This window comes from Eubalaena glacialis, chromosome 2 (assembly GCF_028564815.1).
Source record: "Eubalaena glacialis isolate mEubGla1 chromosome 2, mEubGla1.1.hap2.+ XY, whole genome shotgun sequence".
NCBI classification, from domain to species: domain Eukaryota; kingdom Metazoa; phylum Chordata; class Mammalia; order Artiodactyla; family Balaenidae; genus Eubalaena; species Eubalaena glacialis.
Window position 1 is genome coordinate 5,424,974 of NC_083717.1, and position 27,732 is coordinate 5,452,705.

At 45.2% G+C, this 27,732-nt stretch overlaps 2 protein-coding genes across 2 annotated transcripts; one reads left to right on the forward strand and one right to left on the reverse strand.

Annotated features, from left to right (window-relative positions):
• Positions 1 to 9,101: 9,101 nt before the first annotated feature.
• Positions 9,102 to 10,080, forward strand: LOC133084795 (deoxycytidylate deaminase-like). The gene is made up of 2 exons (XM_061181547.1): positions 9,102 to 9,530; positions 9,788 to 10,080. The coding sequence occupies exons 1-2, from the start codon at positions 9,146 to 9,148 to the stop codon at positions 10,078 to 10,080; spliced, it is 678 nt and encodes a 225-aa protein (XP_061037530.1). The 5' UTR covers positions 9,102 to 9,145.
• A 7,936-nt stretch (positions 10,081 to 18,016) lies between these two features.
• VIM (vimentin) lies at positions 18,017 to 25,677 on the reverse strand. Its single transcript, XM_061178148.1, has 9 exons — positions 25,032 to 25,677; positions 24,338 to 24,398; positions 21,807 to 21,902; positions 21,557 to 21,718; positions 20,906 to 21,031; positions 20,318 to 20,538; positions 19,830 to 19,873; positions 19,200 to 19,285; positions 18,017 to 18,378 (listed from the first exon to the last, which is right to left on the reverse strand). The coding sequence occupies exons 1-9, from the start codon at positions 25,592 to 25,594 to the stop codon at positions 18,337 to 18,339; spliced, it is 1,401 nt and encodes a 466-aa protein (XP_061034131.1). The 5' UTR covers positions 25,595 to 25,677; the 3' UTR covers positions 18,017 to 18,336.
• Between the last annotated feature and the right edge of the window lie 2,055 nt (positions 25,678 to 27,732).

Genomic DNA, 27,732 nt, shown 5'->3' on the forward strand with positions numbered 1-27,732 from the left:
GTATAGTTACACAATGCAATATTACTCTGCCATAAAAAAAATGAAATAATGCCATTTGCAGCAGTGTGGATGGACTTAGAGAACATTATGCTTAGTGTAATAAGTCAGAGATAGACAAATATATGATATCACTTATATGTGGAATCTAAAAATAATACAACTGAATGTATATGCAAAACAGACAGGCTCACAGACATAGAAGACAAACCTAGGTTTACCAAAGGGAAGAGGGAACGGTGGAGGGACAAATTAGGGGTATGGGATTAACAGGTATGAACTACTAAGACAGATAAAATAGATAAGCAACAAGCATATAATGTATAGCACAGAGAATTATACCCATTATTTTGTAATTACATGTAATAGGATATAACCTGCAAAAATACTGAATCACTTTGCTGTACACCTAAAACTAACACAATATTGTAAATCAACGATGCTTCAATAAAAAAAAGAAATTCCCTCAGAGAAGACAATCAACAGAGGCGGTCTCAAAACTCCTGACCACTAGAGGGCGGTGGACCCCATAGATCTTTGCTACTCCGTAGAGTCCTGGACCCGCTGCAGCATCACCTGGGAGCGGGTATCTCAGGCCCTGCTCCTGACGGATTGAATCAGAACCTTCATTTCAACAAGATTTCCTGATGATTCGTGTGCAAGTTAAAGTATGAGAAGCGTTCTCCCAAATTGCAGCTTGGTCAGTCAGGAACCAAATGGCCCCAGAAAGTTTCCTGTTCTTAAAATATGATAACGACTCCATTATTGAGTATTTAATGCGAGCAAGGCACTTTGTGTTAATTGCCTCTAGTTGTCATTCCAGGTAGGTGTTCTTAATCCTCTTTTTCAGCTGGGAAGATTGAGATTCAGAGAGATTAAGTAAACTGGTAGAAATTACAAAGCCAAATGGAGGTGCCTGGATTTGAACGCAGGTGGATCTTCCAACTGAGCAATATTCCCACTGTTCTTGCTGCTTTTTGAAGCACTGTTTTTGACGAGGTATGTTTTGGGATCATAAAAAGATAGAAAGGGGTTTGGTTCATTTGACTCTTGCCTTGACTGTGCTTCTTTTTAGCTTAATGTTTCAAGTATAGGGGTTTCTATCTATCTGGTAGATAAAAGGACTGTAATAAATAATAGAAAAACTCAGAAATAGTCTTGATGGTCATAATAAATTCATCTTTTACTTAGAATAGTTCTGAGTTGTGTCCAATGGATACTAATCCGTCCAATTCCATACAGCTCAGTGTGGCCCTTGGAAAAGCCCTGTGATTTCTAGACCTACCAGTAGATGTCAGTATGTCTTTGGGCACCACGATGGCCATTTAGGTATTTGCCCTGCTGTTCTCTGTCAGCAATCAATTGCCTTGAAGAATAGATGGGTTTTGTTGCTGTTGTTGCTTGTTTGCTTGCTTGGTTTTACATTTTCACGTAGTTGGAGCAGTCTTCTTAGCCTAGTGTCTTCAAAGGCGTTAATGACCCAGAAGGAATTTTCTCTATTCCTCTCTCTCTCTCTCTCACACACACACCTTTTTTATGGAAAAAGATTCAAATAAAGGATTTTCTCCCAAGGAGATCTTTCTGTGAAGAAGTTGGGAAAAGACGTTTGAGGATACCAAAGCCAGATTTCATCAAGCCTCTGGCTTGTAAATCAAACACACCCCACTCTCCAGGAATTAAGCAACTACCGCCATGTTCACTGCCAAGCCAAAAAGAACTGCCCTTTTAAGAAAACAACTCAGAAATCAGCAGGACAGATGGCTCACTTTGTGTACTTCCATCAGAATTACCTCGGGTAAGAGCATAGCCTCCTACCAAGGCTTTATTTATTTCTCAAATTATATTTTATTTGCAAATGTTTTCTGGGACCTGCTTTCAGAGCTTTATTAAATGTGTAAGAAGGCTGAATAATTTATCAGGTTAACAGAAGGCTGAAAATTTAAGTTGACGCGCATTTGATTTTAGAAGCTGGTGTTTAATTTGTGTGGCTTTTTCATGCTCCTGCCAGCAGCGGGTGTGCTAATAACAATTAGACTCTTCCCAGCGGAGTGCTTTTTCTTGTTTGCTTTCCAGAATGATATGGATCCTTTTTTTTAACCTTTGCTTTAGATTAACCACAAAAAAATCATTTGACAGGTATCTGAAGAGACTAACTTCACTGACAATGGAGGTTATTTGTAGCTTCTTGGTAAGGAAAAAATCCTGAGAGAGATTAAATAAGAGTAATGCTTTCTGAGTCATTAGGTGCTAGACAGGTTAAAATACCAGGAAAATACACTGTAGCATTCACTCTGGCACCAGGTAATGACTCAGTGATTCTCTGGATTTTCGATATTCTGTGTGGAACATTTAAGCCCTTCTGAGGCCTGATAAGTAAACAGTTTTAGTTCACTTTGCAAAAGAGGATGTAATCAGCTGTTCATTGGCAAATTTTGAAGTGCTTTAGGGTTATTTCATGACTCCTCTTTTGTGATTTAGCTATTATGTATCAAATTGATGGTGAGAGTCATTCTGTTCAAGAAGTTTGGAAGTGGAGCTAGTCTCGTGTTTCTCAGAACTCATCTATTTACAAGCTAGGTTTTGGGCTTTTGTTGTTGTTCTCAGTATTCTATAGCGGTTGAGAGCACACACTTTGGATTTGGATTCAAATCCCATCTTCATAATTTACTGGCTGGATGACTTTGTATTACTTAACTTCTGTATAACCTCAGTTTACTCATCTGCAAAATGGGTATGATAATCCTTGATTTATTGTGAGATTATTGTGAGATCTCCATAATACAACTAGAAAAACATCTTTTCTCTGTCCGCATCCCCTACTCCAGGGACTAGTTTTAGATGTGTCTGGGGAGGTTGGTCTGCCTAAGATTTGACGTACTCATTTAATCATCATATATTAAGCATGTACTGTGGGTCAGGCATGTGTGTGCTGAGTACTAAAGATATGACAGTGAACAAGACAAAGGGGGTCCCATCTGTCATGGAGTTTACATTCAAACGGGGACACAGAAAACTGAACAACAAACACACAAATACAGAATAACGTTATAGACAATAATAAGTGTTGTGGAGAAAAATAAGGTAAAGGAACGGAAAGTGAAGAAGAAAGTTAAGTCTCTTTGAGGAGGTGATCTTAAAGGAAAATGATCATTTAAAAACTTGAGCAGGGCCTTCATGTAGCTAAAGAGAGGCCATCAGGAGATGGATGAGTAAGTAATGGGTTTCTTTTCTCAAATGCACACAGAGCCAGGACACCGTCTGAAAAACAAGAGAGTGAAAGAGGGGCAGACACTGCTCTGTCTAATAATGTAATCGTTTCTCCTCATTGGAGGGTGAGAGGAATCTTTGCAGGTTATGTTGCATCTAAGGAAATATTCTTCTTTAACAAGAATTACTGTGTGGTCCTGGGTGGGGTGACCGCAATGGTTCAAAACTCCCTTCGAGAGAACCCACTGTGGCATGTAGCTCATTGACTGTCTCCAACTGGCACTTTTTGGGGTCTACCTCTCCATTCATTCTCAATCAATGCTACCATTAGACCATTCCCAGCCAACGACTGAGCATAGCATGTGTGCTAGAATAGGACCATTTGTTGGATGCAAGATTTCTCGAAAGCATGCCTTTTGCTCAAGACTCCCCATTGGTCTGGCCAAGACTTTTCTTAGAGCAGCACGGTAATCGGAGCCTCTTCCTATCCAATTCTTCCTTCCCTCCCTCCTTTCACAGACGTCAGACCTGCCCTGTGGTCTGAAGCTTCTCCCTCCCTACTTCTCTAGCTCCCTTTGTCCTTCATAGGTATTTCATCCAACAAATCTTTTTTTTTTTTACAGTGTCTTTATTTATTTATTTATTTATTTAATAATGTTGTGTTCCACGCCATGTGGCATGTGGGATCTTAGTTTCCCGACCAGGGATTGAACCCACGCCCCCTGCGATGGACGTGCCGAGTCTTAACCACTGGAACACCAAGGAAGTCCCTCATCCAACAAAGCTTTTCTATAGTGGTTCCTTTTTGGCTTCTACTTCTTGGAAGACCTGAACAGACACAGTTGGGACCAGGAGTGGTCAGAGAAAACAGGTGGCAAGATGAATCTGCCGGCCAGGGCTCTGTGAGACAGACACAGAGCTGGGTTTGTTAACAGATGTAAGGATGGAGCCATGAAGGGTCCCTTAACCATCAGAAGCCACGGAACTGCAATTACCATCATGGCTGGCAAGGTTGGAAGGGCAGCTAAAGAGACTCAACCCACAGGAAGTGGTGGAGATGGTTAATAGACCCTGGCTTCCTTATGGGCAAAGTAGACAATCACCCAGCAAGGGTGCTTCTTAATTTCTCTAACCCAAAGAAGGCAAGAATTGAGGCGCAGAAGGCAGATGGCAATCATCTAATAAAATGTTCTGATCTCTTGCTCAGTTCTGACTTGAGCCAATGTTCAGATCTAGAACACTTTGACTCTAGAGGTGGCCAGGCCCCTAGAGAAAGAACCCTGAGATGCTTCAGCAGTAATTCCTGCAGTTGTCCCTAAGTCCTTCCTCTAAAAGGACCTGCAGTCATTTACTTGAGTGACTGTACTCCGGGGGAAGAGGAATAACCAGACTTTTTGAGGGCTTTTGGACACCGGGCATGCATTAACAATTCCATGGCCTCCTTGCTGGAATGGAGGATTATGGGGTCCAGGAGATGCATAAAGTCCTGGATAAAGTCCAGCTCACAGTGGGTCCACTGTGTCTACAAGAATCACCCACTGGTCATTTTCCCAGCCCCTGAGTGTGTAATGGAAATGGACATACATAACAGTTAGAGTAGTCAGTCACATTGGGACTGTGGTCTCCGAGGTGACAGCTGTCATGGTTAGGAAAGGCCAGATGGAAACTACCCCTCTCCACCCTCCCAGTCAAGATATTAAATCACAAACGATCTCATATCCCAGGGGGCTGGCAAACATAAATGCCACCATTTAAAACCAGAAGAATACAATGGTGGTGGTTTCTATCATATCTCCATTTAATTTACCAGTATGCGCCTTGCAGAAACTTGCTGGGTCCAGGAGAATGACTAAAGACTACAGCTTGCTCAGCTAAGTAGCATCCCCAGTTTCATCTACTGTACTGGATGCTGCATTATTGCTAGAGCAGATTAATAAATGCCTCAGGGAAATGGCATGCAGCCGTTGATTTGACCCAAGCGTGGTGGGGCTATTTTCTATTCTTACCAGAAACAATTTGCATTCATATGGAAAGGACAGGAGCAGTCATTCACAGTTTTGCTCCAGGCTTCTATGCAGTCCCCCACCCTCAGTCATGATGTAATCCAAAGAGATCTGGAGATCCTAGGACCATCACATGGATCCACTACATCAGTGCCGCCATGCCGATCGGGCCAGGAAAGGAAGACGTGGCTGGTACACTGGAGACCTTGGTAAGAAATGTGTGCTCCAGAGGGTGGGGGGTAAACCCTGTCAGAGTCAGGGGCCTGCCATTTCAGTAAAGCAGTGGGATCCAGTGGTCAGGGGCAAGCCTGGATATTCCCTCCAAAGTGAAAAACTGTTACTGCATCTTGCATCTTTTTTCCGGAAGAAGAGAGCACGTTACCTGTTAGATTTCCTTGGATCACTGAGACATATTCCACATGGGAATGCTGCTGTGGTCTAAACACCAGGTAACACACAAGGCTGCCGGCTTTGTGGAGCCCGCAGTAGGAAGAGACTCCGCAGCAGGTACCACCAGACTGTGGTACAAGAGCCTTGATGCTTTGGCCATAAAAATCCAGCCGACTCTCTCGTGTTGGAGGAGCCCGTAGTTTATGGAGAGCCCTGGGGGAGAACTACTACACAGACCCCTGTGTTCTAAAGGAAGGCCATTGCGTCTGCAATGGAGAATTACGTCTTCTCATTATGGACCCTAGAAGAGATGGAAATGGTGCATCCAGAGTCGAGCCTGAGCAGGAGCGGAGAGCACGGGCACGCTGCAGGAGCTGGCAGCCCACACACCCGTGTCACCGTCTGTGGTTGTATTAGTAGGCCTTCCCCTGCTCACCTGTGGCCATTTGGGGGCGAGGTGCCGTACAACCAGCAAAAACTTGCACTTGGTGTACAGATGGGTTGGCTCAATTTGTGGGTAGGGGCTGAACTACTTGGTGCTCTACTGCAGCCACATTCAGGGGTGGCCTTGAAAGCTAGTGGGGAGGGCAAAAATCTTCCTAACGAGCAGGGATGCAAGTGATGCACCTGGCATGGAAGGTGAAGCAGCCCGTGATGAGACTCTGTAGAGATTCCTGGGCTGAGACCCACAGCGCGGCAGGCTGGCCGAGTTCCTGGAAAGAAAAGGACTGGACTGTTAGACACAAGGAGGGCTGGGGTAGAAGCATACAGACAGGAACATGGGAGATGCACGGTGTGAAGATTTTTGTATCAATTAATGCCGACCAGAACACATCCCAGTACAGAAGAGACACCGAACACCCAAGTAGACAGAATGACTCTGCAACTGACATTAGCCAGCCATCATTATCCTCTGTCTTAGAACTGGAACAATAGTCACATAAATGGAGTGGCCACAGTGGCAGACTCAGAGGCTACACATGTGACCAACGGTGTGGACACCCAGTTACCAAAGGTAAGCTAGCTACTGCTGATTCTGGTTAGTACATCCGGGCCATGTTACAGCTTTGCGGGTCCTCTGCCCTTAAAATGCGTGCTTCTCGGTGCAGCTACTATGGAGAACAGTATGGAGGTGCCTTAAAAAAGTAAAAATAGAGTTTCCATATGATCAAGCAATCCCACTCCTGGGCATATATCCAGACAAAACTATAATTCAAAAAGATACATGCACCCCTATGTTCATAGCAGCACTATTTACGACAGCCAAGACATGGAAGCAACCTAAGTGTCCATCGACAGATGAATGGAGAAAGAAGATGTGGTCTATATATACAATAGAATATTACTCAGCCATAAAAAAAGAATGAAATAATGCCCTCTGCAGCAACATGGATGGACCTAGAGATTATCATGCTAAGTGAAGTAAGTCAGACAGAGAAAGACAAATATCATATGATATCCCTTATATGTGGAATCTAAAAAAATCTAAAAACAAGGACCTACTGTATAGCCCAGGGAACTCTATTCAATATTCTGTAATAATCTAAATGGGAAAAGAATCTGAAAAAGAATGGATATATGTATATGTACAACTGAACCACTTTGCTGTATACCTGAAACTAACACAACATTGTAAATCAACTATACTCCAATATAAAATAAAAATTAAATTTAAAAAGTTAATTTTGTTCATAGACAGTGAACTATTAGGTATGGAATTTGTGAAGTGTTAAAGAAATCTTTGACAACTCATAAAGGGACATTAAAACCATCCAGTTATCATCTCTTCCTCAAGAAGATATTCATTGCTTCAAGTTCAGGAAGGCAATGGCTGAAAGAGAAGATTGGGTCTCTATTACAGAAAGGCTTCAGAAAAAGTTTTGGATATACAATGGTGCATCTCCCCTTCAAGGGTACTTCTCAAGATGATTTTCCAATTAATGGATGTTAGAACAGTGCTCACTCTATCATAAAGCAAATTTCCATATACTTGGTGTTATGAACTGAATGTTTGTGTCCGCTCAAAATTCATAGGTTGAAAGCCCTAAACCCCATTGTGTAGGTATTTGGAGGGGCCTTTGGAGGTAAGTAGGGTTAGATGAGGTGATAAGGATGGGGTCCTCACAGTGGGACTAGTGACCTTATAAGAAGCAACCAGAGAGCTGGCTAGCTTTCAATCTCTCTCTCTCTCTGCCATATGAGGACAAAGGAAGAAGACAGCCATCTGCAAACCAGGAAGTGGGCTCTTACTAGACACCAAATCTACCAGCACCTTGATCTTGGGCTTCTCAGCCTCCCGAACTGTGAGACGTAAACCTTTGTTGTTTAAGACACTCAGTCTATGATATTTTGTTATAGCAGCCCAAACTAAGATCCATGGGTTTATTTGGGGGTACTCTATATAACAGTAAGTCCCCTGCATACGAACCTTCAAGTTGCGAACTTTCAGTTGCGAATGTGCTGTGTTCACATGTCCAATCACGTAAGTTAGTTCACGTGTCTGCCTGTTCACCCGATGCCAGCCCCTGGATGCCAGCTCTTGTACTGTACTACTGTACTTTTCAAGGTACTGTACTGTAAGATTAAAAATGTTTTCTTTATTTTTTGTGTTTGTTTTTTATGTATTATTTGTGTGAAAAGTATTATAAACCTATTACAGTACAGTACTGTATAGCCGATTGTGTTAGTTGGGTACCTAGGCTAACTTTGTTGGACTTACGAACAAATTGGACTTAAGAACGCATTCTTGGAACAGAACTCGTTTGTATGTAGGGGACTTACTGTGTATTCTCTTGATGTCTATCTCTACACCAATACTACACTATTATATTTTACTATAGCCCTATCTGGTAAGACATGTCTTTCTAATGTGGTGTTTATTTTATCTAAAAGAATATCTTATTTCTTCTCAACCCTTTGCTTTTCTTTGCACATAATTTATCTGTAGATAGTTTTGGGTTTTCCACATAAGCAATTATATTATTTGCAGTTAATGACAGTTTTATCTCTTCTTTCTATTGCTATGTTTTTAATTCTTTTTCCCTGTAGTACAGTATTGAATAGGAGCAGGGATAGTGGGTATCCCTGTTTTTCTTGATCTTAAAGGGAATAATTATATTATTTCGCCATTGTTTTTTATGTTTACTTTTGCTTTCTTATAGCTACCTCATATTGAGTTAAGAAATATTCTCTATATTCTTAAATTTATTTATTTTATTTATTTATTTTTGGCTACGTTGGGTCTTCATTGCTGCGCGCGGGCTTTCTCTAGTTGCAGCGAGCGGGGGCTACTCTTGGTTGCGGTGCGCAGGCTTCTCATTGCGGTGGCTTCTCTTGTTGTGGAACACAGGCTCTAGGTGTGCAGGTTTCAGTAGTTGTGGCTCGCGGGCTCTAGAGCACAGGCTCAGTGGTTGCTCCGTGGCATGTGGGATCTGCCCAGACCAGGGATTGAACCCGTGTCCCCTGCATTGGCAGGCAGATTCTTCACCACGGCGCGCCGCGGCCTCCAGGGTGTCCGAGAGGAGCTGCCACGTGGGCGGCGGGGCCGCATGGGTGCGTCCCGGGGTCGGCATCGAGGGGCGGGAGGAGCGTGGCTTGCGGCCGGGCCGGTGACCAGACGTGTCTCCCTGGATCCGTTCTGCAGCGGGGCTGCAGGGCACCAGCGAGCGCCAACCCTAAGCCGACCCAGCATGAGCGAATTTCCCTGTAAAAAACGTGATGACTATTTGGAATGGCCTGAGTATTTCATGGCAGTGGCCTTCTTATCGGCACAGAGGAGCAAAGATCCAAGTTCCCAGGTCGGAGCCTGCATCGTGAATGCAGAAAACAAGATTGTGGGCATTGGGTACAATGGAATGCCAAATGGATGTAGTGATGACCTCTTGCCTTGGAGGAGGACAGCGGAGAGTATACTGGATACCAAATACCCTTACGATTTTCTTAACAATGCCAGAGACTGTTCATTTCTACACACAGCTAAATCGTGGTGTTCATAGGCTAAGATGAGCACCGCCAGCATCTCCTGAGAGGCCCCAGCTCAGCTCTCTGCCTGCAGGATTGCAGAGCTGCTGCAGGACTCACAGGGACACTTACAACGTCCCCTGAAGACGGGAGGCCTGGGGAGGACGGTGGACCAGGGTCTGTATCCTGTCTGAGCCAGAGTAGGCCCTCAGTAAAAGTTCATTGACTGATGTGCCACGCCGAGCTGAATGCCATTATGAACAAAAACTCAGCAGATGTGAAAGGCTGTACCATGTATGTCGCCTTGTTCCTGTGTAATGAATGTGCTAAGCTCATCATCCAGGCAGGGATAAAAGAAGTTATTTTCATGTCTGATAAATACCACGACAGCAGTGAGACAACAGCCGCGAGGCTCATGTTTGAAATGGCCGGGGTTTCCTTCAGGAAATTCACACCAAAGTGCAGCCAGATTGCCATTGACTTTGATTCAATTAACAGCAGAACGAGTCAGAAGCTCCAGTGAGTTACATCTCATTAAATCTCCAGAAGATTGGGATTATCCTCTTCTAAGAAGCTGCTAATGCCTTTCATCTTAAAGTTACACATAACTTTTTAATAGCCAGGACGGCAAAAGTCGACATCTAAAGAATGTAAAAGCGCACATCTTCCTGACTCACTCTCCTGTCACGTGGAATCTGCATCTGTTGAAACCATCGATTTAGGGTTTAAAATAAAGGAGCTGTGGGTGCGCACGGGGCTGGAGCGGCACCTCCCCTCCCGTCTCCTGGTTCTCTGGGACGCGCGTGGCTGCGCAGAAGGGCGTCAGCCGTGCGTCGTCCACTGCATTTCACAGCCGCTCTTCAGCGCCACGTGTGCTGCGAGGACAAACAAATAACTGTGGCTGTGTTCCTACCGGGATGAGCAGACACGCTGATCTGAACATCGGGCCCGAATGAAGCGTCACATGTAACGCCCTTGGGGAAAGGAAAGGAGCCGCAAGACGCAGCATTTAAGTGTTTGCTTTCGAGAGTTGAGGGAGCCCCCAGCCGCCCAGCCACCCACCCAAAAGCCCTGGACGGGGTGCGCCTTCGTCCTGGCAGATGATGAGCGCAACTGAGCGGGCATTCTTTCCCGGCTCTGCTGTCCTGTCCCCCACAGGGCGGTGTGCGGAGTGCCTCTGCGCGGTGCGGGCCTCTGTTGTTCGTGCTTCTTACTCTGGCTTTGTGGGTGACACGGAGCTCTTACATTAGTGTATTTGAGTAATGAGTCGTTCCCGGGGAAGGCAGCCCGTCGCCCTGCGTTGCCCCCAGGTCCACAGCCTGCCCGGGGGCGGAGGCCCGCACCGGCTGCCCCACGTGCCAGCACGGTTCATTTCCAGGGCTGCTGTCTCCTATCCTGTAAGTGAAAGGAATGTGAGGAGATGTCAGTTCCGTCCAGATCTCTTGGTGATGGGAGCTCACTTGTGCTCCTGGCGTCCTGCCTTCATTGGCACACATCTCACCTTCCTAATCACTTCGATTTGGGGAATGGGTAGCAGTGCACCTTGTCTTTAATCTCATTTCATTTTTATTAAGTGTGCTCAGTACCTTCGCTGAGAAAATGGTTTCTTTATCCTAAAGATTATGACCGTTTTAAAGTGCTCTTATGTCTTTATGAGTTTTTATTTTGTCTCTGAGGTTTTGGATTCCATATTCTGGGGCATTTGTAATTTGGCTCCTTACCAATATTATTAAAATCTTATTAAAATCCGCAAAAAAAATAAAAAATAAAAAAATAAATCTCTTGTACATCTAATTCCATCTTTTGCTGTTCAAAGAACCTCAGCAAACACAAGTTGGTGTGCTGATGTTTTGTGAGGATATTTGCATCTCTATCCATGAAGAAAGTTGATCTACAGTGTTCATCTCCTACTGGGTCTTTGTCTCATTTGGGGATTAAGGTTATGCTTTATTCATATAATGAGTTAGAAAAGGTTCTCTCATTTTTATGATTTGAAACTGTTTGTGATGATTTGGAATGTGTACATTACATATTTGGTGGAATTCAACTGTTGGGATATCTGTTCTTGATATTTTCTTTTCTTTTTTTTGACATGGACCATTTTTAAAGTCTTTACTGAATTTGTTACAATATTCCTTCTGTTTTACGTTTTGGTTTTTTGGCTGTGAGGCATGTGGCATCTTAGCTCCCTGACCAGGGATTGAACCCGCACCCCTGTACTGGAAGGCGAAGTCTTAACCACTGGACCGCCAGGGAAGTCCCCTGTTCTCGATATTTTCTTTTAAGAAAGACTATTCAGGTTTTTTTTATAGTCTTAAGTCAGTTTTGATTGGGACTTTTGATTTCAACCTCTATGGCAATCTGTATTTTCCAAAGATGGCCACAACGTTCGCTCTCATTCCACATGCTCTTCTGTAATGTGACCTTGCCACTTCCACGTGGAGAGGTAGAGTCTAATTCTCCACCCTTGAATTTGGGTGGTCTCTGTGGCTGGTTTGACGGATGGAATGCCGTGGAAATTATGCTGTGTTATTTACAGACATAGCCCTTATCAAACCTGGATATTTCTGCTTCCTGCCTCTTAGCAGTGGGTCAAACTGTAAGAAGTATAACTGTCCTCAGACCACGCTGCGAGAAACCTAAGCCATGGATTATGAGATTATCTGGAAAGTGAAAGAAGGCAAAGAACACTGAGGCAAGAGACTTAAGAATGAAGAAGTCATCTTCTATGTCAAGTCCGGTGAAGGCTTCAGATGACCCCAACCTGAGCTACCGCCTGACAGCAACTGCATGAATGATCCCAAGTAAAGGCTCCCCAGCTGAGTCTGGTCAACCCACAGAATCATAAATTGTTGTTCTAAGCTGCTGAGTTTTATAATTATATGGTTCATAGTGGTAATTGATAACTGAATACCTGTCTACTCCATGAAAACAACTATAACAGCTGGAGCACACACATACACACATACACGCGTGAACAGACACAAACATGCACGCAACTGTGTAATTATTTTGAGAGCAACCAATACAGTCAAGAATGGAGATTAAGGGCTATATTCCTTCAGAGAAGCAAAGACTCCAAGGTGAAATCCACATTCACTTGGTTTTTCCCATGAGGGCAGTTTCTAAATGCAGGAGAGAGCTCAACATAAAACGATATTATTACTAGGCTAAGTTGACAGAGAAGCATGCAAATTGTTGGCCACCTCCTAGGCTGTATAGGTTCAGGGTGAGACTCCAAGAAACCCAGCAGAAAATAGTAGCAAGGAAACTAAAAGCTGAGCAGACTAGAGTGTCTGCCAAAGTGGAAGGGCTTTGATAAATGCATCCAGGCTGTAGCTGAGATCCAGAAATGTCCTATCCTGGGGCTAAGGAACACATTTGAGAGGTAAGGACCAGTAAGATAATGGAGTTAAAATAGACAAAACCTAACAAAAACTGTAATTAACCCTTACCAGGATCAAGGTGACCCACTGGTACTCTATTTGCCTGTAGAAAGAAAACTATTCTTCCTTTTTAGAGAATGAAGACATTGTCCAGAGCCTAAACAAGCATTCATTTAAAATGTTCAGCATGCAGTAAAAAACTATGAGGTGTGCTAAAAAAAAGAGGACCAAATAATCAAAAACCAAAAGAGAAAACAGACACTGTAAACAAATTCACACATGATTCGCATATTGACATGAGCAGACAAAGACCTTTAAACAAACATTAAGAAATAATAGGGACTTCCGTGGTGGTCCAGCAGTAAGGAATCCGCCTTCCAATGCAGGGGACTCAGGTTCAATCCCGGGCCTGGGAACAAAAATCCCACATGCCACCAGACAACTAAGCCCGCGCGCCGCAACTACTGAGCCCGCATGCCTCAAATGAGAGCCTGCGTGCCGCAAGCTACAGAGCCCACGCACTCTGGAGCCCACACACCACAACTAGAGAGAGAAAAACCCGCACACCACAACTAGAGAGAATCCCACGTGCTGCAACTAGAGAGAAACCCGTGCGCCACAACTAGAGAGAAGCCTGCGCGCTGCAACGAAAGATCTTTCATGCTGCAACGAAGATCCCGTGTACCTCAACTAAGAACCGACACAGCCAAAAAAATAATAAATAAATTAATTTTAAAAAATAAAATAAATATTTTTTAAAAACGAAATAATTACAATTAATGTGATAAAATAAAGGAAAATATAGAGAAAATTTCATATTCTGGAGAGACAGAGGCCCGTTATTGAATTCTGATCATCGTCAGGCCTAGAAGCCACGGTCTGAATGCCAAGGACAGAACAGGAACTTTGTCCACCTTAGGTCAGCCTGAGTAGAGCTGAAGTGACCTGAAGTGACCTGTGTAGCCTCTTTGCAACATTTGGGAAGTAAGATGCATCCAACACCTCGTACACAACATCCCGTTTGCCTTAGTTCAGGCTGCTGTAACAGAATACCGTGGCCTGGGGGGCTTAAACAACAGAAATTCACTTCTCACAGTTCTGGAGGCTGGAAGTCCAAGATCAAGGCGCCAGCAGATCCGGTGTCCGATGAGAGCCTGCTTCTCTTTGTAGGCTTCTCCTGGTATCCTCCCAGGGCAGAGAGCAGAGCAGTGGGAAAGCAAGTTCTCTGTGTCTTTTTAAAGGACACTAATCCCATTCATGAGGGCTCCACCTCATGAACTACCTCCCACAAGTAATTAATTCATCACCTCCCAAAGGCCCCACCTCCTAATGCCATCACATTGGGGGGTTAGGATTTCAACATATGAATTGGAGGGGGGACACAAACGTTCAGTCCATAGCACTGTTCTTCCCCAACGAGACTGGTAGACTATGAACTCAGTAAAGGAGCAGACTGTGGTTGTCCAGCCAGCACCCAGCACAGTGCCTGATACATACAGGGAACTCGAACGTTTAGACTGGTCTTCTTGGACTGTGGAAAATCTTCATCTGAGAGCAGCCTATGACTCTCCCAGAACCTTCCATGGCTGTCTGCTCACCTCCCACCGTGCCCTAAAAGAAATACTTGCCTTACAGGGTAGCTGTGTAGAGAAAGTCTCCAGAGCATTTGTCTCAAAACTGTTCTCTACCTTGAGAGGTGATTTAAGAAAACCGAGAAGTTGACCAGTCACGAATGGCCACAAACCTTTAAGCAGTATATTAACCTTCAGTGACTTTGCAAACTTACGGCCTTTTGAAAATCTCCATCACAGACCTAGTTCAAGTACAGACAAGGAGAACGTTCTCCAAATGTTTAACTATGACTTCTGTTGTGGGCTGAGTTTATGTCCCTTGCCCTCATGTCCCCCATACTCCCTTCCCACATCCGTGTGTTGAGTCTTAACTCAGAATGTGACTGTATTTGGAAATATATGGGGTCTTTAAAGAGGTGATTAAGGTAAAATGAGGTCATTTGACCTAATCCAATGTGACTGGTTTCCTTACAAGAAGAGATTACCTAAGGGGAGAGGCCTCAGGAGAAACCAACCCTGCCAGCACCTTGATTTTGGACTTCCAGCCTCCAGAGCTATGAGAAAATTAATTTCTGCTACTTAAACCACCCAGTCTGCGGTACTTTGTTATGGCAGCCCCAGCGGATTTATAGAGACCCTTTGTTTAGCTGAAGCCTGGCAGGTTGGGGAGAGAGCCTTCTTTGGGGCATAGGGTCTGCTTCAACCTTGTTTTCTTCAGGAAAAGACCAGGGGAAGCTGGTGTCCTCCCATCCGTCCACCATCACCACACACAGTTCCTCCTTTAGTCCCACAGCCTTGGAAAAGAGAGTTCCTTTCCCAGCGCCTTTGTCAGAGGCTGGTCATGGGAAGGGGGACCTCACGATAGACATGCTGTAACTCAGTCAGACGTCTGTCTCTGTCACCAGCCACCTCGTCCATCTATCACGACGGTGAGAAACCTTAGCAGGACTTAATTTTCACAGTATTTCCACAGACTGCACCGTCCCCTTGGTAACTTTTTTGAGACTTCATACTCTATGTCATTGTTTTCTTCTCCCCATCCCCTACTTTTTTTTTAATCTCCTTTAATCTGGGATTAATGTTATACATAAAAGAACCAAGCATTCATCTTTACTTCACCATAGGTGGTGAGAACATCATTTCTTTTTATTCGTTTTTCAAAGTGGCAGGTAAGGAAAATGCTAACCGTGTAATTAAAGATAAACATTTAAAAGACTTAAATAGATTTGAATTCCTACGAGGCAGGGCCCTGTGAGGCTTTTCAGAAGGGCTAATTTCTGACAGTCGCAGATAAGGGAGGCAAGCTCATCTTTTTTGTTTCAGGGAGGTGATTTTAGAAAGAGCTATGTGGAATTTTTAAGGGAGGGGAGCCCACTAGTCTCAAAGTATTTGGGCAGAATTTGTCATCTTGGGTCCTTTTCCCCTGGGAGGAGGGGTGAGGGGGGAACTATAGCTTCCTTCCTTCCTTCTTCCTTCCTTCCTTCTTCCTTCCTTCCTTCCTTCCTTCCCTCCTTCCTTTCCCTCTTTCTTTCTTTCTTCCTTTCTTTTTTTTTTTTTTTTTAATAATGAAGGGTTATATGCTTGAAGAAAACTAATATGGGGCCAGTGTCTTCTCTGGATGATCCTCCTAAGCCAAAGGTAGGGTAGAGATGAAGAGACAGGAGTAATAGGACTGAGAGGCTGAGAGGAATGTGGTGAAAATGGCTAAAGAACAAAAAACAAACCCAAAAATCAAATAGAAGAAGTTTCTTCAGGGCCCAAGCCCCGGGATGGATGTTTGCTCTGGCAATGCTGATTAGGTAACTTAACACATCAGTGTTCAAATATGGGGGTGGGGTGAGGGTGGGGTGCAGGACCACTCAAGGAGTCTCAGCAGGAATATCCTTTCCTATAAGATTATGCTAAGGGTAGGTACTCAGTGCTCTGTGGTGAACTAAATGGGAAGGAAATCCAAAAGAGAGGGGATATATGTATACATAGAGCTGATTCACTTTGCTGTGCAGCAGAAACTAACACAACATTGTAAAGCAACTAGACTCCAATAAAAATTAATTTAAAAAAAAAAGATTATGCTAAGGGTAGGATGACCAGATAGAAGCTGTTGTTCAAATAAGTATACTTGTGAGTCTGAAAGGGGGCATTATTAATAAGTAAGCATAAACCAAGACCAGCCTACACAAACTAGGATGTAAATCACCCTGACTAGGGGTCACTTCCCTGGGCCAATTCTTTCTTTACTCATGTGGTACCCACACTATCAAAAATGATGAAAATCACAACTAATATTACTTAGCACAGTGCCTGGCATTTAGTTAAACTAAGTGTAAACCATCTTACTTTCCCCTGAGCAACTCTACCAAGAGGTAGATGCAAACACTTAAAAATTACGAGGGACTTCCCTGGCGGTCCAGTGGTTAAGACTCCACGCTTCCACTGCAGGGGGCTCAGGTTCGATCCCTGGTCGGGGAACTAAGATCCCGGGTGCTGCGTGGCTCCCCCCCGCAAAAAAACACAAAAAACAAGGAATGCCTACCACATCATTCCTGGAGGAGAGGGAATCCTAGTAATACAGGAAATTGGGACTTAAGTCTAGGAACTTCTTACTCAAAGGAAATTTCCCTCCAGAACACACATTGGGCCATTACAACTCTATTGCTTCCAGGCAATACCCTCCCTCTTGGATTTATTTGACTTTATCCCTCTTCCTCAACTCTGCTCACATTGTGTGACCTATAGGAAGGTTTTCATGACCACAGCACTTCATTCTCATTGCTCTAGGTTTTGAAAGCTGATCAGAGACTAGCATCATTTTACCACATGACTCACATGTGTTAATTTCACCTCCCAATGAACAGCTAAGGATTTTCCTTTATTTTGTGTCTAACATCACTCCCCCAAAGCACAAGTCTTTAAAAATACCTGTAGGTGGATATATAGATTTTGATATCACATAATAGGTATAGATACACACACAGAAAAGCAGGGTAGTTTCCCATGTTGGAACTAAATGAACTTGTCCCATTTCTCTGCATCTTGCTAATGGAAGATGCAGCCGTTATATCCTGGATGTTGCCCTACACTTTAACCCCCGTAGTGGAGTTTGTGCCACGTATATGCTGCACATACCAAAATGCAGTTTTCATTTTAGTCAAAGTTTTTTTAATTTTAGGAGGTCTATTTGTTAGAACTGAAATCACACATGGACATGGACCCAGCTGGATTCATTTTATGAAAAGACCTAGCATCATTTTGTCTACAAATTATTTTATTATATAACATCTATTTATGAATTTTAAAAATAACTTAATTGAAAAGAAGCGAGGTCTGTCTAAAATGGCCAAATTAAGAGCTACGCTTCAAGCATAAAGTTGAATTTCTCAAGTTAACCTAACCTTGATTTTGTGGGAATTTGACCAATAAGATCAAAAAATATTTAACCAAAACATATATTGTCATAAAATTTAGAGAATTGTTTAGATATCAAATAAGCAAGACACCAAAAGAGTTTTCCAAAGATTTATTGAAGCAGAAACAAGTTGGTCAGATACTTGATGGAAAAAAGCAGTTTTAATGGTATTCAAAAATACTTTTTAAAAAGTATTCTAGCACAAGGCGTCTTCGGTAAACTAGATTATGTTGTAAACTTTTTTCTAAATCTTTTACGAGTGTTGGTTCTCAAGAACTAGAGCTTATTCCTATTTCAAATCTATCTTGCACTCCTGAAAAAACTGCAGAAAGGCACTTGAAAGCTGTTTCTTTAAGATACGGATTCCTTTTTTATTCTCACTGGTAGTATTTTGCCGCATAGAGTACGTGCAGTTTTTATTCCAGATCATCGTGATGCTGGGAAGTTTCGTTGATAACCTGTTAAGAAAAACAGAACTCAAATCAAATATAATACTACATACTAATGATTAAATTACCCCATAAAGCATGTCAAAGAAAAATCCTAGGAAAGGCATATAATTTATTGTGAAAGTTGGAAGATTACGTTGGTTCTGCGTGACCAAGGGTCACAGCAAGCAGGGACAGATACATATGTAAGACGCGCTTCACCGGTAGGCAAAATACGTATCTGATAGAATGTTATGACTTAAAAAAATAAACTTAAAAAATACTGTATTTATGAAGAAGAATGCTGTAATAATCAGCAAAGTTTAAACGCAATTAAAACATAGCAAAATGTACAGCAAGTACATTTTATGTGCAAGGGAAGATTACATGAAGATTACGATACATTTTGACCATTTCTTTCCTGGCATAGAGAGGTAATGAGAAACTACTTGATCATATGGCATGTCCTTGTATTACATCATGACAGGGTCTAGGAGTGTCCAGGGGAGGCCATATGTCCAGGATCAAAACATTCCTGATATTGAGGCAGTCTAATGAAACTAGTTTAGGAAGTTAACTTAAGGAAGCGGTACTCCTGTTTCAAATCAAGCACCAAAGGAAATCACTAATTTTAGACAAAGGCAGACTACTCTCCCACCTTCACATCTAGGAGCCAAATAATTAGATGGCTGTGTGTAGTGCTGGAAGAAGAGACCTATTCTCTTTTTAGGAGGCGTGAGTGAAACTGAAACCTCCCAAATTAGCTAGCTGTATCTGAGATAGACTTATTGATCTAAAAGTTTATCACCGCCTGTCTGAAATTACTCGCATTTCGATATAAAGTTACCAACCTGTCCGTCTCTGGTTTCAACCGTCTTAATCAGAAGCGTCCTTTTTGAATGGGTGTCAACCAGAGGGAGTGAATCCAGATTGGTTTCTGAATAAAGAAAACAGGTCCAAAATGAGTAAAAATGAAATTTTTAAAACGACAAAGAGACGATTTTGTCCAAAGAATTATGATTTTTTTCTTCATGATTGTTTAAAGCACTATTCCCCAAATAATTCTAAAGACTATCACCTGTTTTAAAACCCAGAGGCTAACAACACTGTAGCATCAGGATGAGATGGACTACTTCAGTGTATACTCCAACAGGAGGGAAAAAAAATGGAATTTCACTTTAACTGGATGTAGAAAATGTAAGACAGTACTTGTTTGAAAATTATGCCTATCTTAGAGAATTTTCTCTTGTATGGCATTTTTCAAGTATCACTTTAAAAATGAGTGCTTTATAAACAGAATGGTTACAAGCTGCTAAAATTTTTCATAGGGACTTCCCTGGTGGTCCAGTGGTTAGGACTCTGTGCTTCCACTGCAGGGGGCCCAGGTTTGATCCCTGGTGGGGGAACTAAGATCCTACATGCCGCGCAGTGCAGCCGAAAAAATAAAATAAAATATTCATAAAGGACAATCAAATGCTTACCCCTCAGGTTCAGGGAAGAAAAGTTTGGAAGAGGCAGAGCAATCCTAGAAAGAGATGAAGAAAAACAGTAAACTTTTTGGAAAACAACAAGGAATACATTTATACACTTCTCATTTTCATCAAATAAGATTTACAATCCACAGGTGAGGGATTTGCTTCAGAAGCATTTACCTATGATCGGTCTCATTCGTACATTTAAATATTTTACTCCAAGCATTTTCTCCAAGGGGCTGGAGGTGTGACAGAGTGACTCTTGGTTTTCACAGAATCAATCGTAGGTTGAAATCCCAGCTCAGATATTGATTAACTGACTAGGGCAAGGAACTCAAATCTCTCTGAACTGAAGGTTCCTCATCTGTAAAAAGTGGTAAATAGCTACCTTGAAGAAAGGCTCTGAAGATGAAATGAGATGATGCATGGAAAGCAAGGGGCATAATACCTCACCCAGGGCAGCTTGGCATTCACTCCCACGAGCCCCCGTTCCCTACCTGCTCTCCTCTCCTTCCAGCAGCTTCCTGTAGGTGGCAATCTCGATGTCGAGAGCCATCTTAACATTCAGCAGATCTTGGTATTCACGCAGGTGACGGGCCATCTCTTCCTTCATGTTCTGAATCTCGTCCTGCAGGCGGCCAATAGTGTCTTGGTAGTTAGCAGCTTCCACGGCAAAGTTCTCTTCCATTTCACGCATCTGGCGTTCCAGAGACTCGTTCTGCAAGAGAGATGAGAAAGGCCGCCGGTGTTATTTCCCAGAAACAAACAAACAGAGCTATCCCCCCAACCATTTCCAGACCATTTACAATCATTTCCCCTAGCAGCAAATGGGGAACGCTCCCATTTTCAGCGGAAAATACAAGTGCCAAGTCCCCTTCCTAGTGGAAGCAATAATATAGGTAAACTAAAACCTTGGGATCTCCAAGTTCTTTTTGAATCTGTCTTGACGACTCATCGTCTTTGGAGTAAAATGTAAATTTTTCTCCCTTTGAACAAAGTTTTCTCCTGATAGCACCCTGAGCTTGGCCACCTGAAATGGCTCCAAGCTGGTGATCGGCCCTCTCTCCTTGCGCTGTGATACTCACGGTCCCTTTGAGGGCGTCCACTTCGCAGGTGAGGGACTGCACCTGCCGACGGTACTCGTTCGACTCCTGCTTGGCCTGGCGCAGGGCATCGTTGTTGCGGTTAGCAGCCTCGGAGAGGTCAGCGAACTGTCAGGGAGGAAGCAGAAACCTGGATCACCCACGTGCCTTGTCCACAAGTCCTCTGAGGCTCTACCTGGCCTGGAGAACGGAGACGGCTTCAAGATGGCAAACAGACAGATACGTAAATAAGGCAGGATACCAACCAACTTTTACACTCAAAGCTCAAATCGCAACATGTTCCAGGCTATGCCTAATTTGTTTTGAAAACAAAAGGAAATGAGGTGGAAGGCCAATGTTGAGATTTCCAAGTAGAAATTCCCTCTGTTTCGCTCATTTTCAAAGGGTGGAGGTCAAGGGCAAGGGGGTAACCTGGAAGGAGGGTGACAGCGGGGCAGTGGCAATGACGTCTGCTATTCTAACGGAGGGGGTGTGGGTCGTGGGGAGGGTGCAGCAAGAGAGAAAACTCGCGCAGGAGGAAAAGCCAGCTAAACTTGGCAGCAAAACGGTACTTAGGAATCATTGCAGGCAGGTACAGCGTTTTCAGAAAAGAATGCTTTTCTTCCGTTCTGGCCACACTTGCTCGTTTCGCACCTTGGACTTGTACCATTCCTCAGCCTCCTGGAGGTTTTTGGCGGCCACGCTCTCGTACTGCTGGCGGACGTCACGCAGGGCAGCCGTGAGGTCGGGCTTGGAAACATCCATATCGATTTGGACGTGCTGTTCTTGAATCTGGGCCTGCAGCTCCTGGATTTCCTGAGGAGAGAAAAGACAGGAGGTCAGCCGTGCCAAGTACGGGGGGCAGCTTCACCCACGATGGTTCACAAACTGTGACTCCTCTTACCTCATCATGTAGTTTCTTCAAAAAGGCAATCTCTTCTTGCAAGGATTCCACTTTACGCTCCAGGTCCAGACGTGCCAGTGAAGCATTGTCAACATCCTGTTTCGAAAAGAGAAAAGACAGGGCCTGAAGGAGGATGCTAAAGTCTGTGGCCTATCCCAGGTATTCATTTCAAGTGAACTATATGAACTTATGTCTCTTTATTATAAAGAAGAGCATTGACGAATTTTATAACCTTCGAATAAGTTTGTAAATCACCCAGTGCTACAACATACTCTGTTTTCTTTTCTTCATTAACAAATTTGAACTGTGGTCCGCTGAGTTGTACTCAAGGTGACCAGTAGACAATTTTAAAATAAATAAATAAGTGTATGCCAACATGGCAGGCTGCAGTCAATCAATTATTATTGAATCCACATTATATCAGTGAAGTTTCTATTACTTTTTTAAATCTAGAGAATCAATGCCACAGCATTTTGGGGGGTTAACATCATGGCATAGTAGGATAATGGGAGTTGGTCAGGTTTCACAACTTCGTGTGTACATGAGAATGTGCAGAACAGAAATTAGTGCTACAGAAGTTTCAGCAGATAATACATAAGCTCTTTTTTCCCCCCCTCTACTCAAATCTTTTGAAATTTATTCTTGGGATCCCAAGCAAGTCATCTGGCATTCAAGTTACAAGGCTAGATTTATACTCCAATTCAGGATGTGCCCTGGCAAAAACGTAGTTCAGGCAAATAAGGAACAAGAAGTGTAACCCTGAACTGTATTTGCTTTGCTTTCTCTGGTAGATTTTTCTCCTGGAACTCCCCTATCTCATCCCACAAGGGTGTGTCCACATCTTTTTCACTTAGCACTGTGTCAGTTTGGTTCCTTAGCTTGTTTCAGAATGACTGATCAAAATGCATACGGTGTTAACTGTATGTAAAATTTTTGCTGCTCTGGTCTCCTTCTCTGTTTCCACCATTTGTAAACTGCTACATCCCAAAGATTTAATTTCCCCTTAAGGGAATGTCCTGAGGATTTTTATACCTCTTATCTTGTAAGCAATTATATTTGGAGTACAGTTTATAGCCTTACAGTCTTAAAATATTGACATGCTTCTATCACCTGCATGGAAAAATGAGTGAGGAGTAAGTGATAAAAAAAGATCAGGCTTGGGGAAAAAATTTCATTTCTGCTTGCTGTTAAACCCTACAAAAGATATACAAGATGATTTACTACTCTCTATAAAAAAGTTCAATGTGTCATTCTACTTCTTCGAAGAGAATATGAGGGGTTTTACCTCATCCCTAAATAGGGACAATTTATACTAATATTGTTTTATATGAGGTTACCACTGGGGGTAGAAAACATTACAGACATGATGATCAGAAATGCTCCATGACTAAAATAAACTACTTATTGCTGTGTTTAATTTGGTAAATGTATTTCTGCTTCAAAATGTTATTCTAGACTGTTCGTCTGAAGGAGCTTTTATAGCCATCCCAGTAAGTGCTCAGGAGAATGCAACTATGCTGGCGACCCTTCCTGCTTTCGGATTCCAATTTTAAGTTAAAAATCATTTAAGGCCATCTGCCTTTGGAGCAAGAAAACCTTTTACTTAAAATCCCATTTTTCATTTTCCGGTTTATGCTTTATGGAGAGAACATGCTAAAGAATACAAAGGTTCAAAAAAGAAAGGCCTTTCCACATGTGAGGTATGACTGTAGCTTTAAGAACTCTTCACATCACATACTTGGGAGTCTGGGCCAGATATCAGATAACGGATGTTAGCAAATACTTGTGTCCAATTAGAACGGTGCTTGCATCATTACATAGTCAGTAAGAATGCAGCCTGTTGCAAAGCGTCTCTGGGAACACAAAGACTCCTATTCTTTCCGGCCAGAACGGCCCCACTTGCCAGGATGTCTGTATCTACATTCCATAGTGAAGCCTGTAGAAACCATTAATACCTTTCAGCCAAGGGGACAGATGGCTCCTTTTCACCCTTATTAGGTCACAAAATAGTTGTGCATAGGGATACTTCTATCTAACCTTAGGGCCACAGTAGAACTTGCAGCGAAGAAAAGAAACTTGCTGGCTTAAGTCCAGTTAAACTAAGTTTCTTATCCTCCAATACATTTTACATTTGAAACTACAGGGCAGAACTGCGCTTTTGGCGGCCTTGTAAAAGGTAGCCAACTTGACTTTGGCAAACCGCCATCTAAATCAAACTGTAACTGTTCGAGATCAGAATATCAACGTGTTGCAAAAATGAAACGAAAAAAAATGATTTCTTGGGAAAAAAATCTTGAAACAAAGTAAAAAGTTAAAGACTTCCCTTTATGTCCTAGAGAACGGTTTGATCATTCAAGGGTTTTTGTCCGGAGCGGCTCCGAACTGTGGTCTTTCTGCCACTAGGGGGCTTGGAGCGCAGACGTGAAGTTTGGCACGACGTATACTTGGGTTAAAGTAACTTTTAGAATTGCCCGTGGGGCGCGTGGGTGGGTGGCGTCCGGTGGCTGCGAGTGGGAACAGAATCTACAAACCTGTCTGAAAGACTGCAGGGTGCTCTCGGCTTCCTCCCTCTGAAGCATCTCCTCCTGCAACCTGAAACAGGCGCGCGTTAACCACAGGGGCACGGGGAAACCGCCAGGGGCGGGGCGACCACACCCAAACACCCCGCCGTGGCCGCCAGACCCGCGCTGCTGCGCCACCTCCGCGGGCACCCAGCGACCGCGGCTTTTAGGGCTGCTGCTGCCCTCGGCTAGTTTTAGCGGGGCCTTGGCCACCGCGTGGAAAGGCAATCACGGTCGCCACCACGACCTGCGACACGACCCGCCACCACCCCGCCCCGGAGGAGACTCTGCAGTCCCTTTGTCTCGCTCCCTGCACGGCCCCGGGGCTGGCAGCCCGCCGGGGGATGGGGGAGTGGGGCAGGAAACTTTCTCAAAGTTTGGGGAAATCGCATGCACCGTTTGCAAGGGCCTTCGAGGACAGACAAAGCGGTAGTTTTAAGAAATCTGAAACTTGAGACAGGCGTTCTTGGTCAAATGAGTGGGGCTAGAGGGGAAATGCTAACTGGAAAGATCTGGGTTCAGGGCGGGGCTGCGCCGCAGCAGTCACAGCCCGGCTCCCCCGCTGTCCCCCGGGCAGCCGCCGCCCGGGCCACATCCCCAAGGGCGTGGCGGCTCCGCTCCCCCTCTCCTTCCCTCCCGCGGCCCCGCCTGGGCGCCTCCTTACTTCTCCCGGAGACGCATGATGTCCTCGGACAGGTTGTCGCGCTCCACCTCGACGCGGGCTTTGTCGTTGGTGAGCTGGTCCGCCTGCCGGCGCAGCTCGCGCATCTCCTCCTCGTAGAGGTCCCCCAGGCGCGACTTGCCCTGGCCCTTGAGCTGCTCGAGCTCGGCCAGCAGGATCTTGTTCTGCTGCTCCAGGAAGCGCACCTTGTCGATGTAGTTGGCGAAGCGGTCGTTCAGCTCCTGCAGCTCCACCTTCTCGTTGGTGCGGGTGTTCTTGAACTCGGTGTTGATGGCGTCGGCCAGCGAGAAGTCCACCGAGTCCTGCAGCAGGCGCACGCCGGGCACGCTGCTCCGCAGGCGCACGGCCGCGGAGCGCGTGGCGTACACGCCGCCCGGGGACGAGGCGTAGAGGCTGCGGCTGGTGCCGGGGCGCAGCGCGCTGCCCAGGCTGTAGGTGCGGGTGGCCGTGGTCACGTAGCTCCGGCTGGAGCTCGGCCGGCTCGCGGTGCCGGGGCCGCCGAACATCCTGCGGTAGGAGGACGAGGACACGGACCTGCTGGACATGACTGCAGAGGGCGGCGGTGGGCTGGGCGGCTGCGGTGGCGCGGGCTGGCTCCGGGAGGAGAGGCGCGCGAGGGCGCGGTGGGTGTGGGCAAAGGGAGCGCTGCTGCGTCTCTGGCGCGAGGACCCCGGAGCGAGAGTGGCAGAGGACGGGACCCCGCCGAGGGCGCAGTTTTTATAAGCCGGTTAGGAAGACGGGTCCCCTCCCACTGCCATCCCGGAGACGGAGTGCGCCAACCAATGGGGAAGGCTGGGCGGGGGGTTAGGGCGGGGGCGCCCTGGAGCCTTCCTCCTCCCCCGTCCTCCGCCCTGGGGACTGGGTACAGTCTCGGTTACTTCTTGGCTGGGCTGGGACTTTCGGGGGCTTTCCTGATGGTGGCCCGAGCTCTGCTCACCTCTGGGTGCTGAAAAAGGCGGGGTCGCTCAGTGATGGGGGGACCCGCCCGGGACTGGACCGGAGGGGTCCCGGGCACCGAGCCAGAGCGGCGCGGGAGGGGCGCGCAGCAACGGGGCTGCGGTCCGCAGGGAGCGGGTGGGTGGGGAGACCCGCGGGCCAAGGGGCAGGAAGAGGGGGAGTGCGGGTTCCAGCAGATCGGAAGGCGTGGACAAAGAAACAAAGAGGGTCTGGGATTGTAGCGCGAGGTGGGAGCGCGCACAGCCCGGGACGCAGGGCTCGAGCCCCCCCGAGCAGCCTTGCACATCGCCTGCTGCGGAAGGGGCATCGGTCGGGCCCCATCTCTCTTCGCCCTCTAGTCTTGGAGAGTCCTGTTCGGGGACCTGACGGGCCGGGTCCGGCTTTGGACGGCGGGAACTGCGAGGAAAGCCCGGGGGAGATGGGTGGGGTCGCTGAGTCACTGGCGGCGAGTCACTGCGCCGGGCCGTCCCGCCGAGGTCGAGGGCTGCGAGCGGTTCAGGGAAACCGTTAGACGAGATTGACCCAAGTCTCCCCGGGTGCGCGCGCGCGCGCGCGCACTGTTGGTTGGAAGTTTTACGCAACTTCGAGCTGGGCCTGCGCTTTCTTGTGTGCAGTTCGCCTGCGTGGAGACTAGAGCGCCCGTAAATTCTTAAGAACTCGCCAAAGCCTGATTTTGCTCCAATGTGCAGACTTCTCTTTAGTAAGAAACTTCGGCCTGGGCTCTATAACCGCCAAACTCGGGTCTGCGGCGTCACAAACGCCCTCCGGGAAGGTTCTTCTTGCAAAGTTCCCTCCCACCCTTCCCTCCGGTCTCCTCTCGGCCTACCCCTGCCCCCATAAAACCACACCCGGCTTTTAACATGATCTGGAAGTTTTGGGTGAAAGAGGAAACTCAGCGTCCGCAGTTGCAAAATCAAATTGATCACTGGTTTTTCTGCTGTAGCGGAAGTCATTAAAGGTATAATCTGCATCAGTTATAGAATTAATTAGGTATTACTTTAAATGCTTAATTCGATGAATGAAAGACAATTTTATACCTCAAATGATAGAATGTTTGAGGGAAGTAGATTTATCTGTTCATTTTAGCTCAGCGATGGTGCTCACTGCAGGATTCTGGTGACTTGTCTGGGAAATGTCACTGGTCCCTTGGCCTATTTTCCAGAAGAATTCTTGCAGTTGGTCTCGGAGTGAGGGAGATAAAACTGTCTACAGAGCAAAAAACTTTTGGTCTAGGGCACCAAGGGAGTGTTCAGATTCTAACACCAAAACCTTCCAGGTAAATCACTCAACGGGGTTTTTGTTGCGATACTAGTAACATGCAGAACAGCGTGGTTACCCCCAAAGGGAGATGAAGAGAGCCAATCCAAGCCAGTCTTTTAGTGATATCTGTAGCAATTTAAAAATCAGAGGTTTGTGTTTCCTTTTGTATTTACAAGACTGAAGGAGTATTCAGAGGATTAGCCCCAAAACCACTGTAAAAATAAAAGCATCTTGATTCTATAGTGAATGGGGGTGGGAGGGTAGGGGGGAAGTAAAAATTCTTCCGTTTTTGTTTTGTGTTTTGGAAGGGGGGGTGCTGGAAGTTACCTGGCATTTAAGAAAAATAGTTTAGAACCAAATGAAGGGTTTATTCCAGCTTCTTTGTACAAGCCTCTTTTAGGCGATATTTTGTTTACTGCATTTCAGTTAGTTCTGGCAAATGGGGCTGCCAAGGTCGAAAACTGCA

What these genes read in the sequence shown, in the direction of transcription:
- VIM (XM_061178148.1), bottom strand. Translation starts at nt 25,594, where the DNA reads ATGTCCAGCAGGTCCGTGTCCTCGTCCTCCTACCGCAGGATGTTCGGC. An exon ending in ATCATGCGTCTCCGGGAGAA is followed by an intron (nt 24,399 to 25,031) that starts GTAAGGAGGCGC and finishes CGCCTGTTTCAG; the next exon opens with GTTGCAGGAGGAGATGCTTC. An exon ending in AGGAATGGTACAAGTCCAAG is followed by an intron (nt 21,032 to 21,556) that starts GTGCGAAACGAG and finishes CCTCCCTGACAG; the next exon opens with TTCGCTGACCTCTCCGAGGC.
- LOC133084795 (XM_061181547.1), top strand. Translation starts at nt 9,146, where the DNA reads ATGGGTGCGTCCCGGGGTCGGCATCGAGGGGCGGGAGGAGCGTGGCTT. An exon ending in GGATACCAAATACCCTTACG is followed by an intron (nt 9,531 to 9,787) that starts ATTTTCTTAACA and finishes TTCATTGACTGA; the next exon opens with TGTGCCACGCCGAGCTGAAT.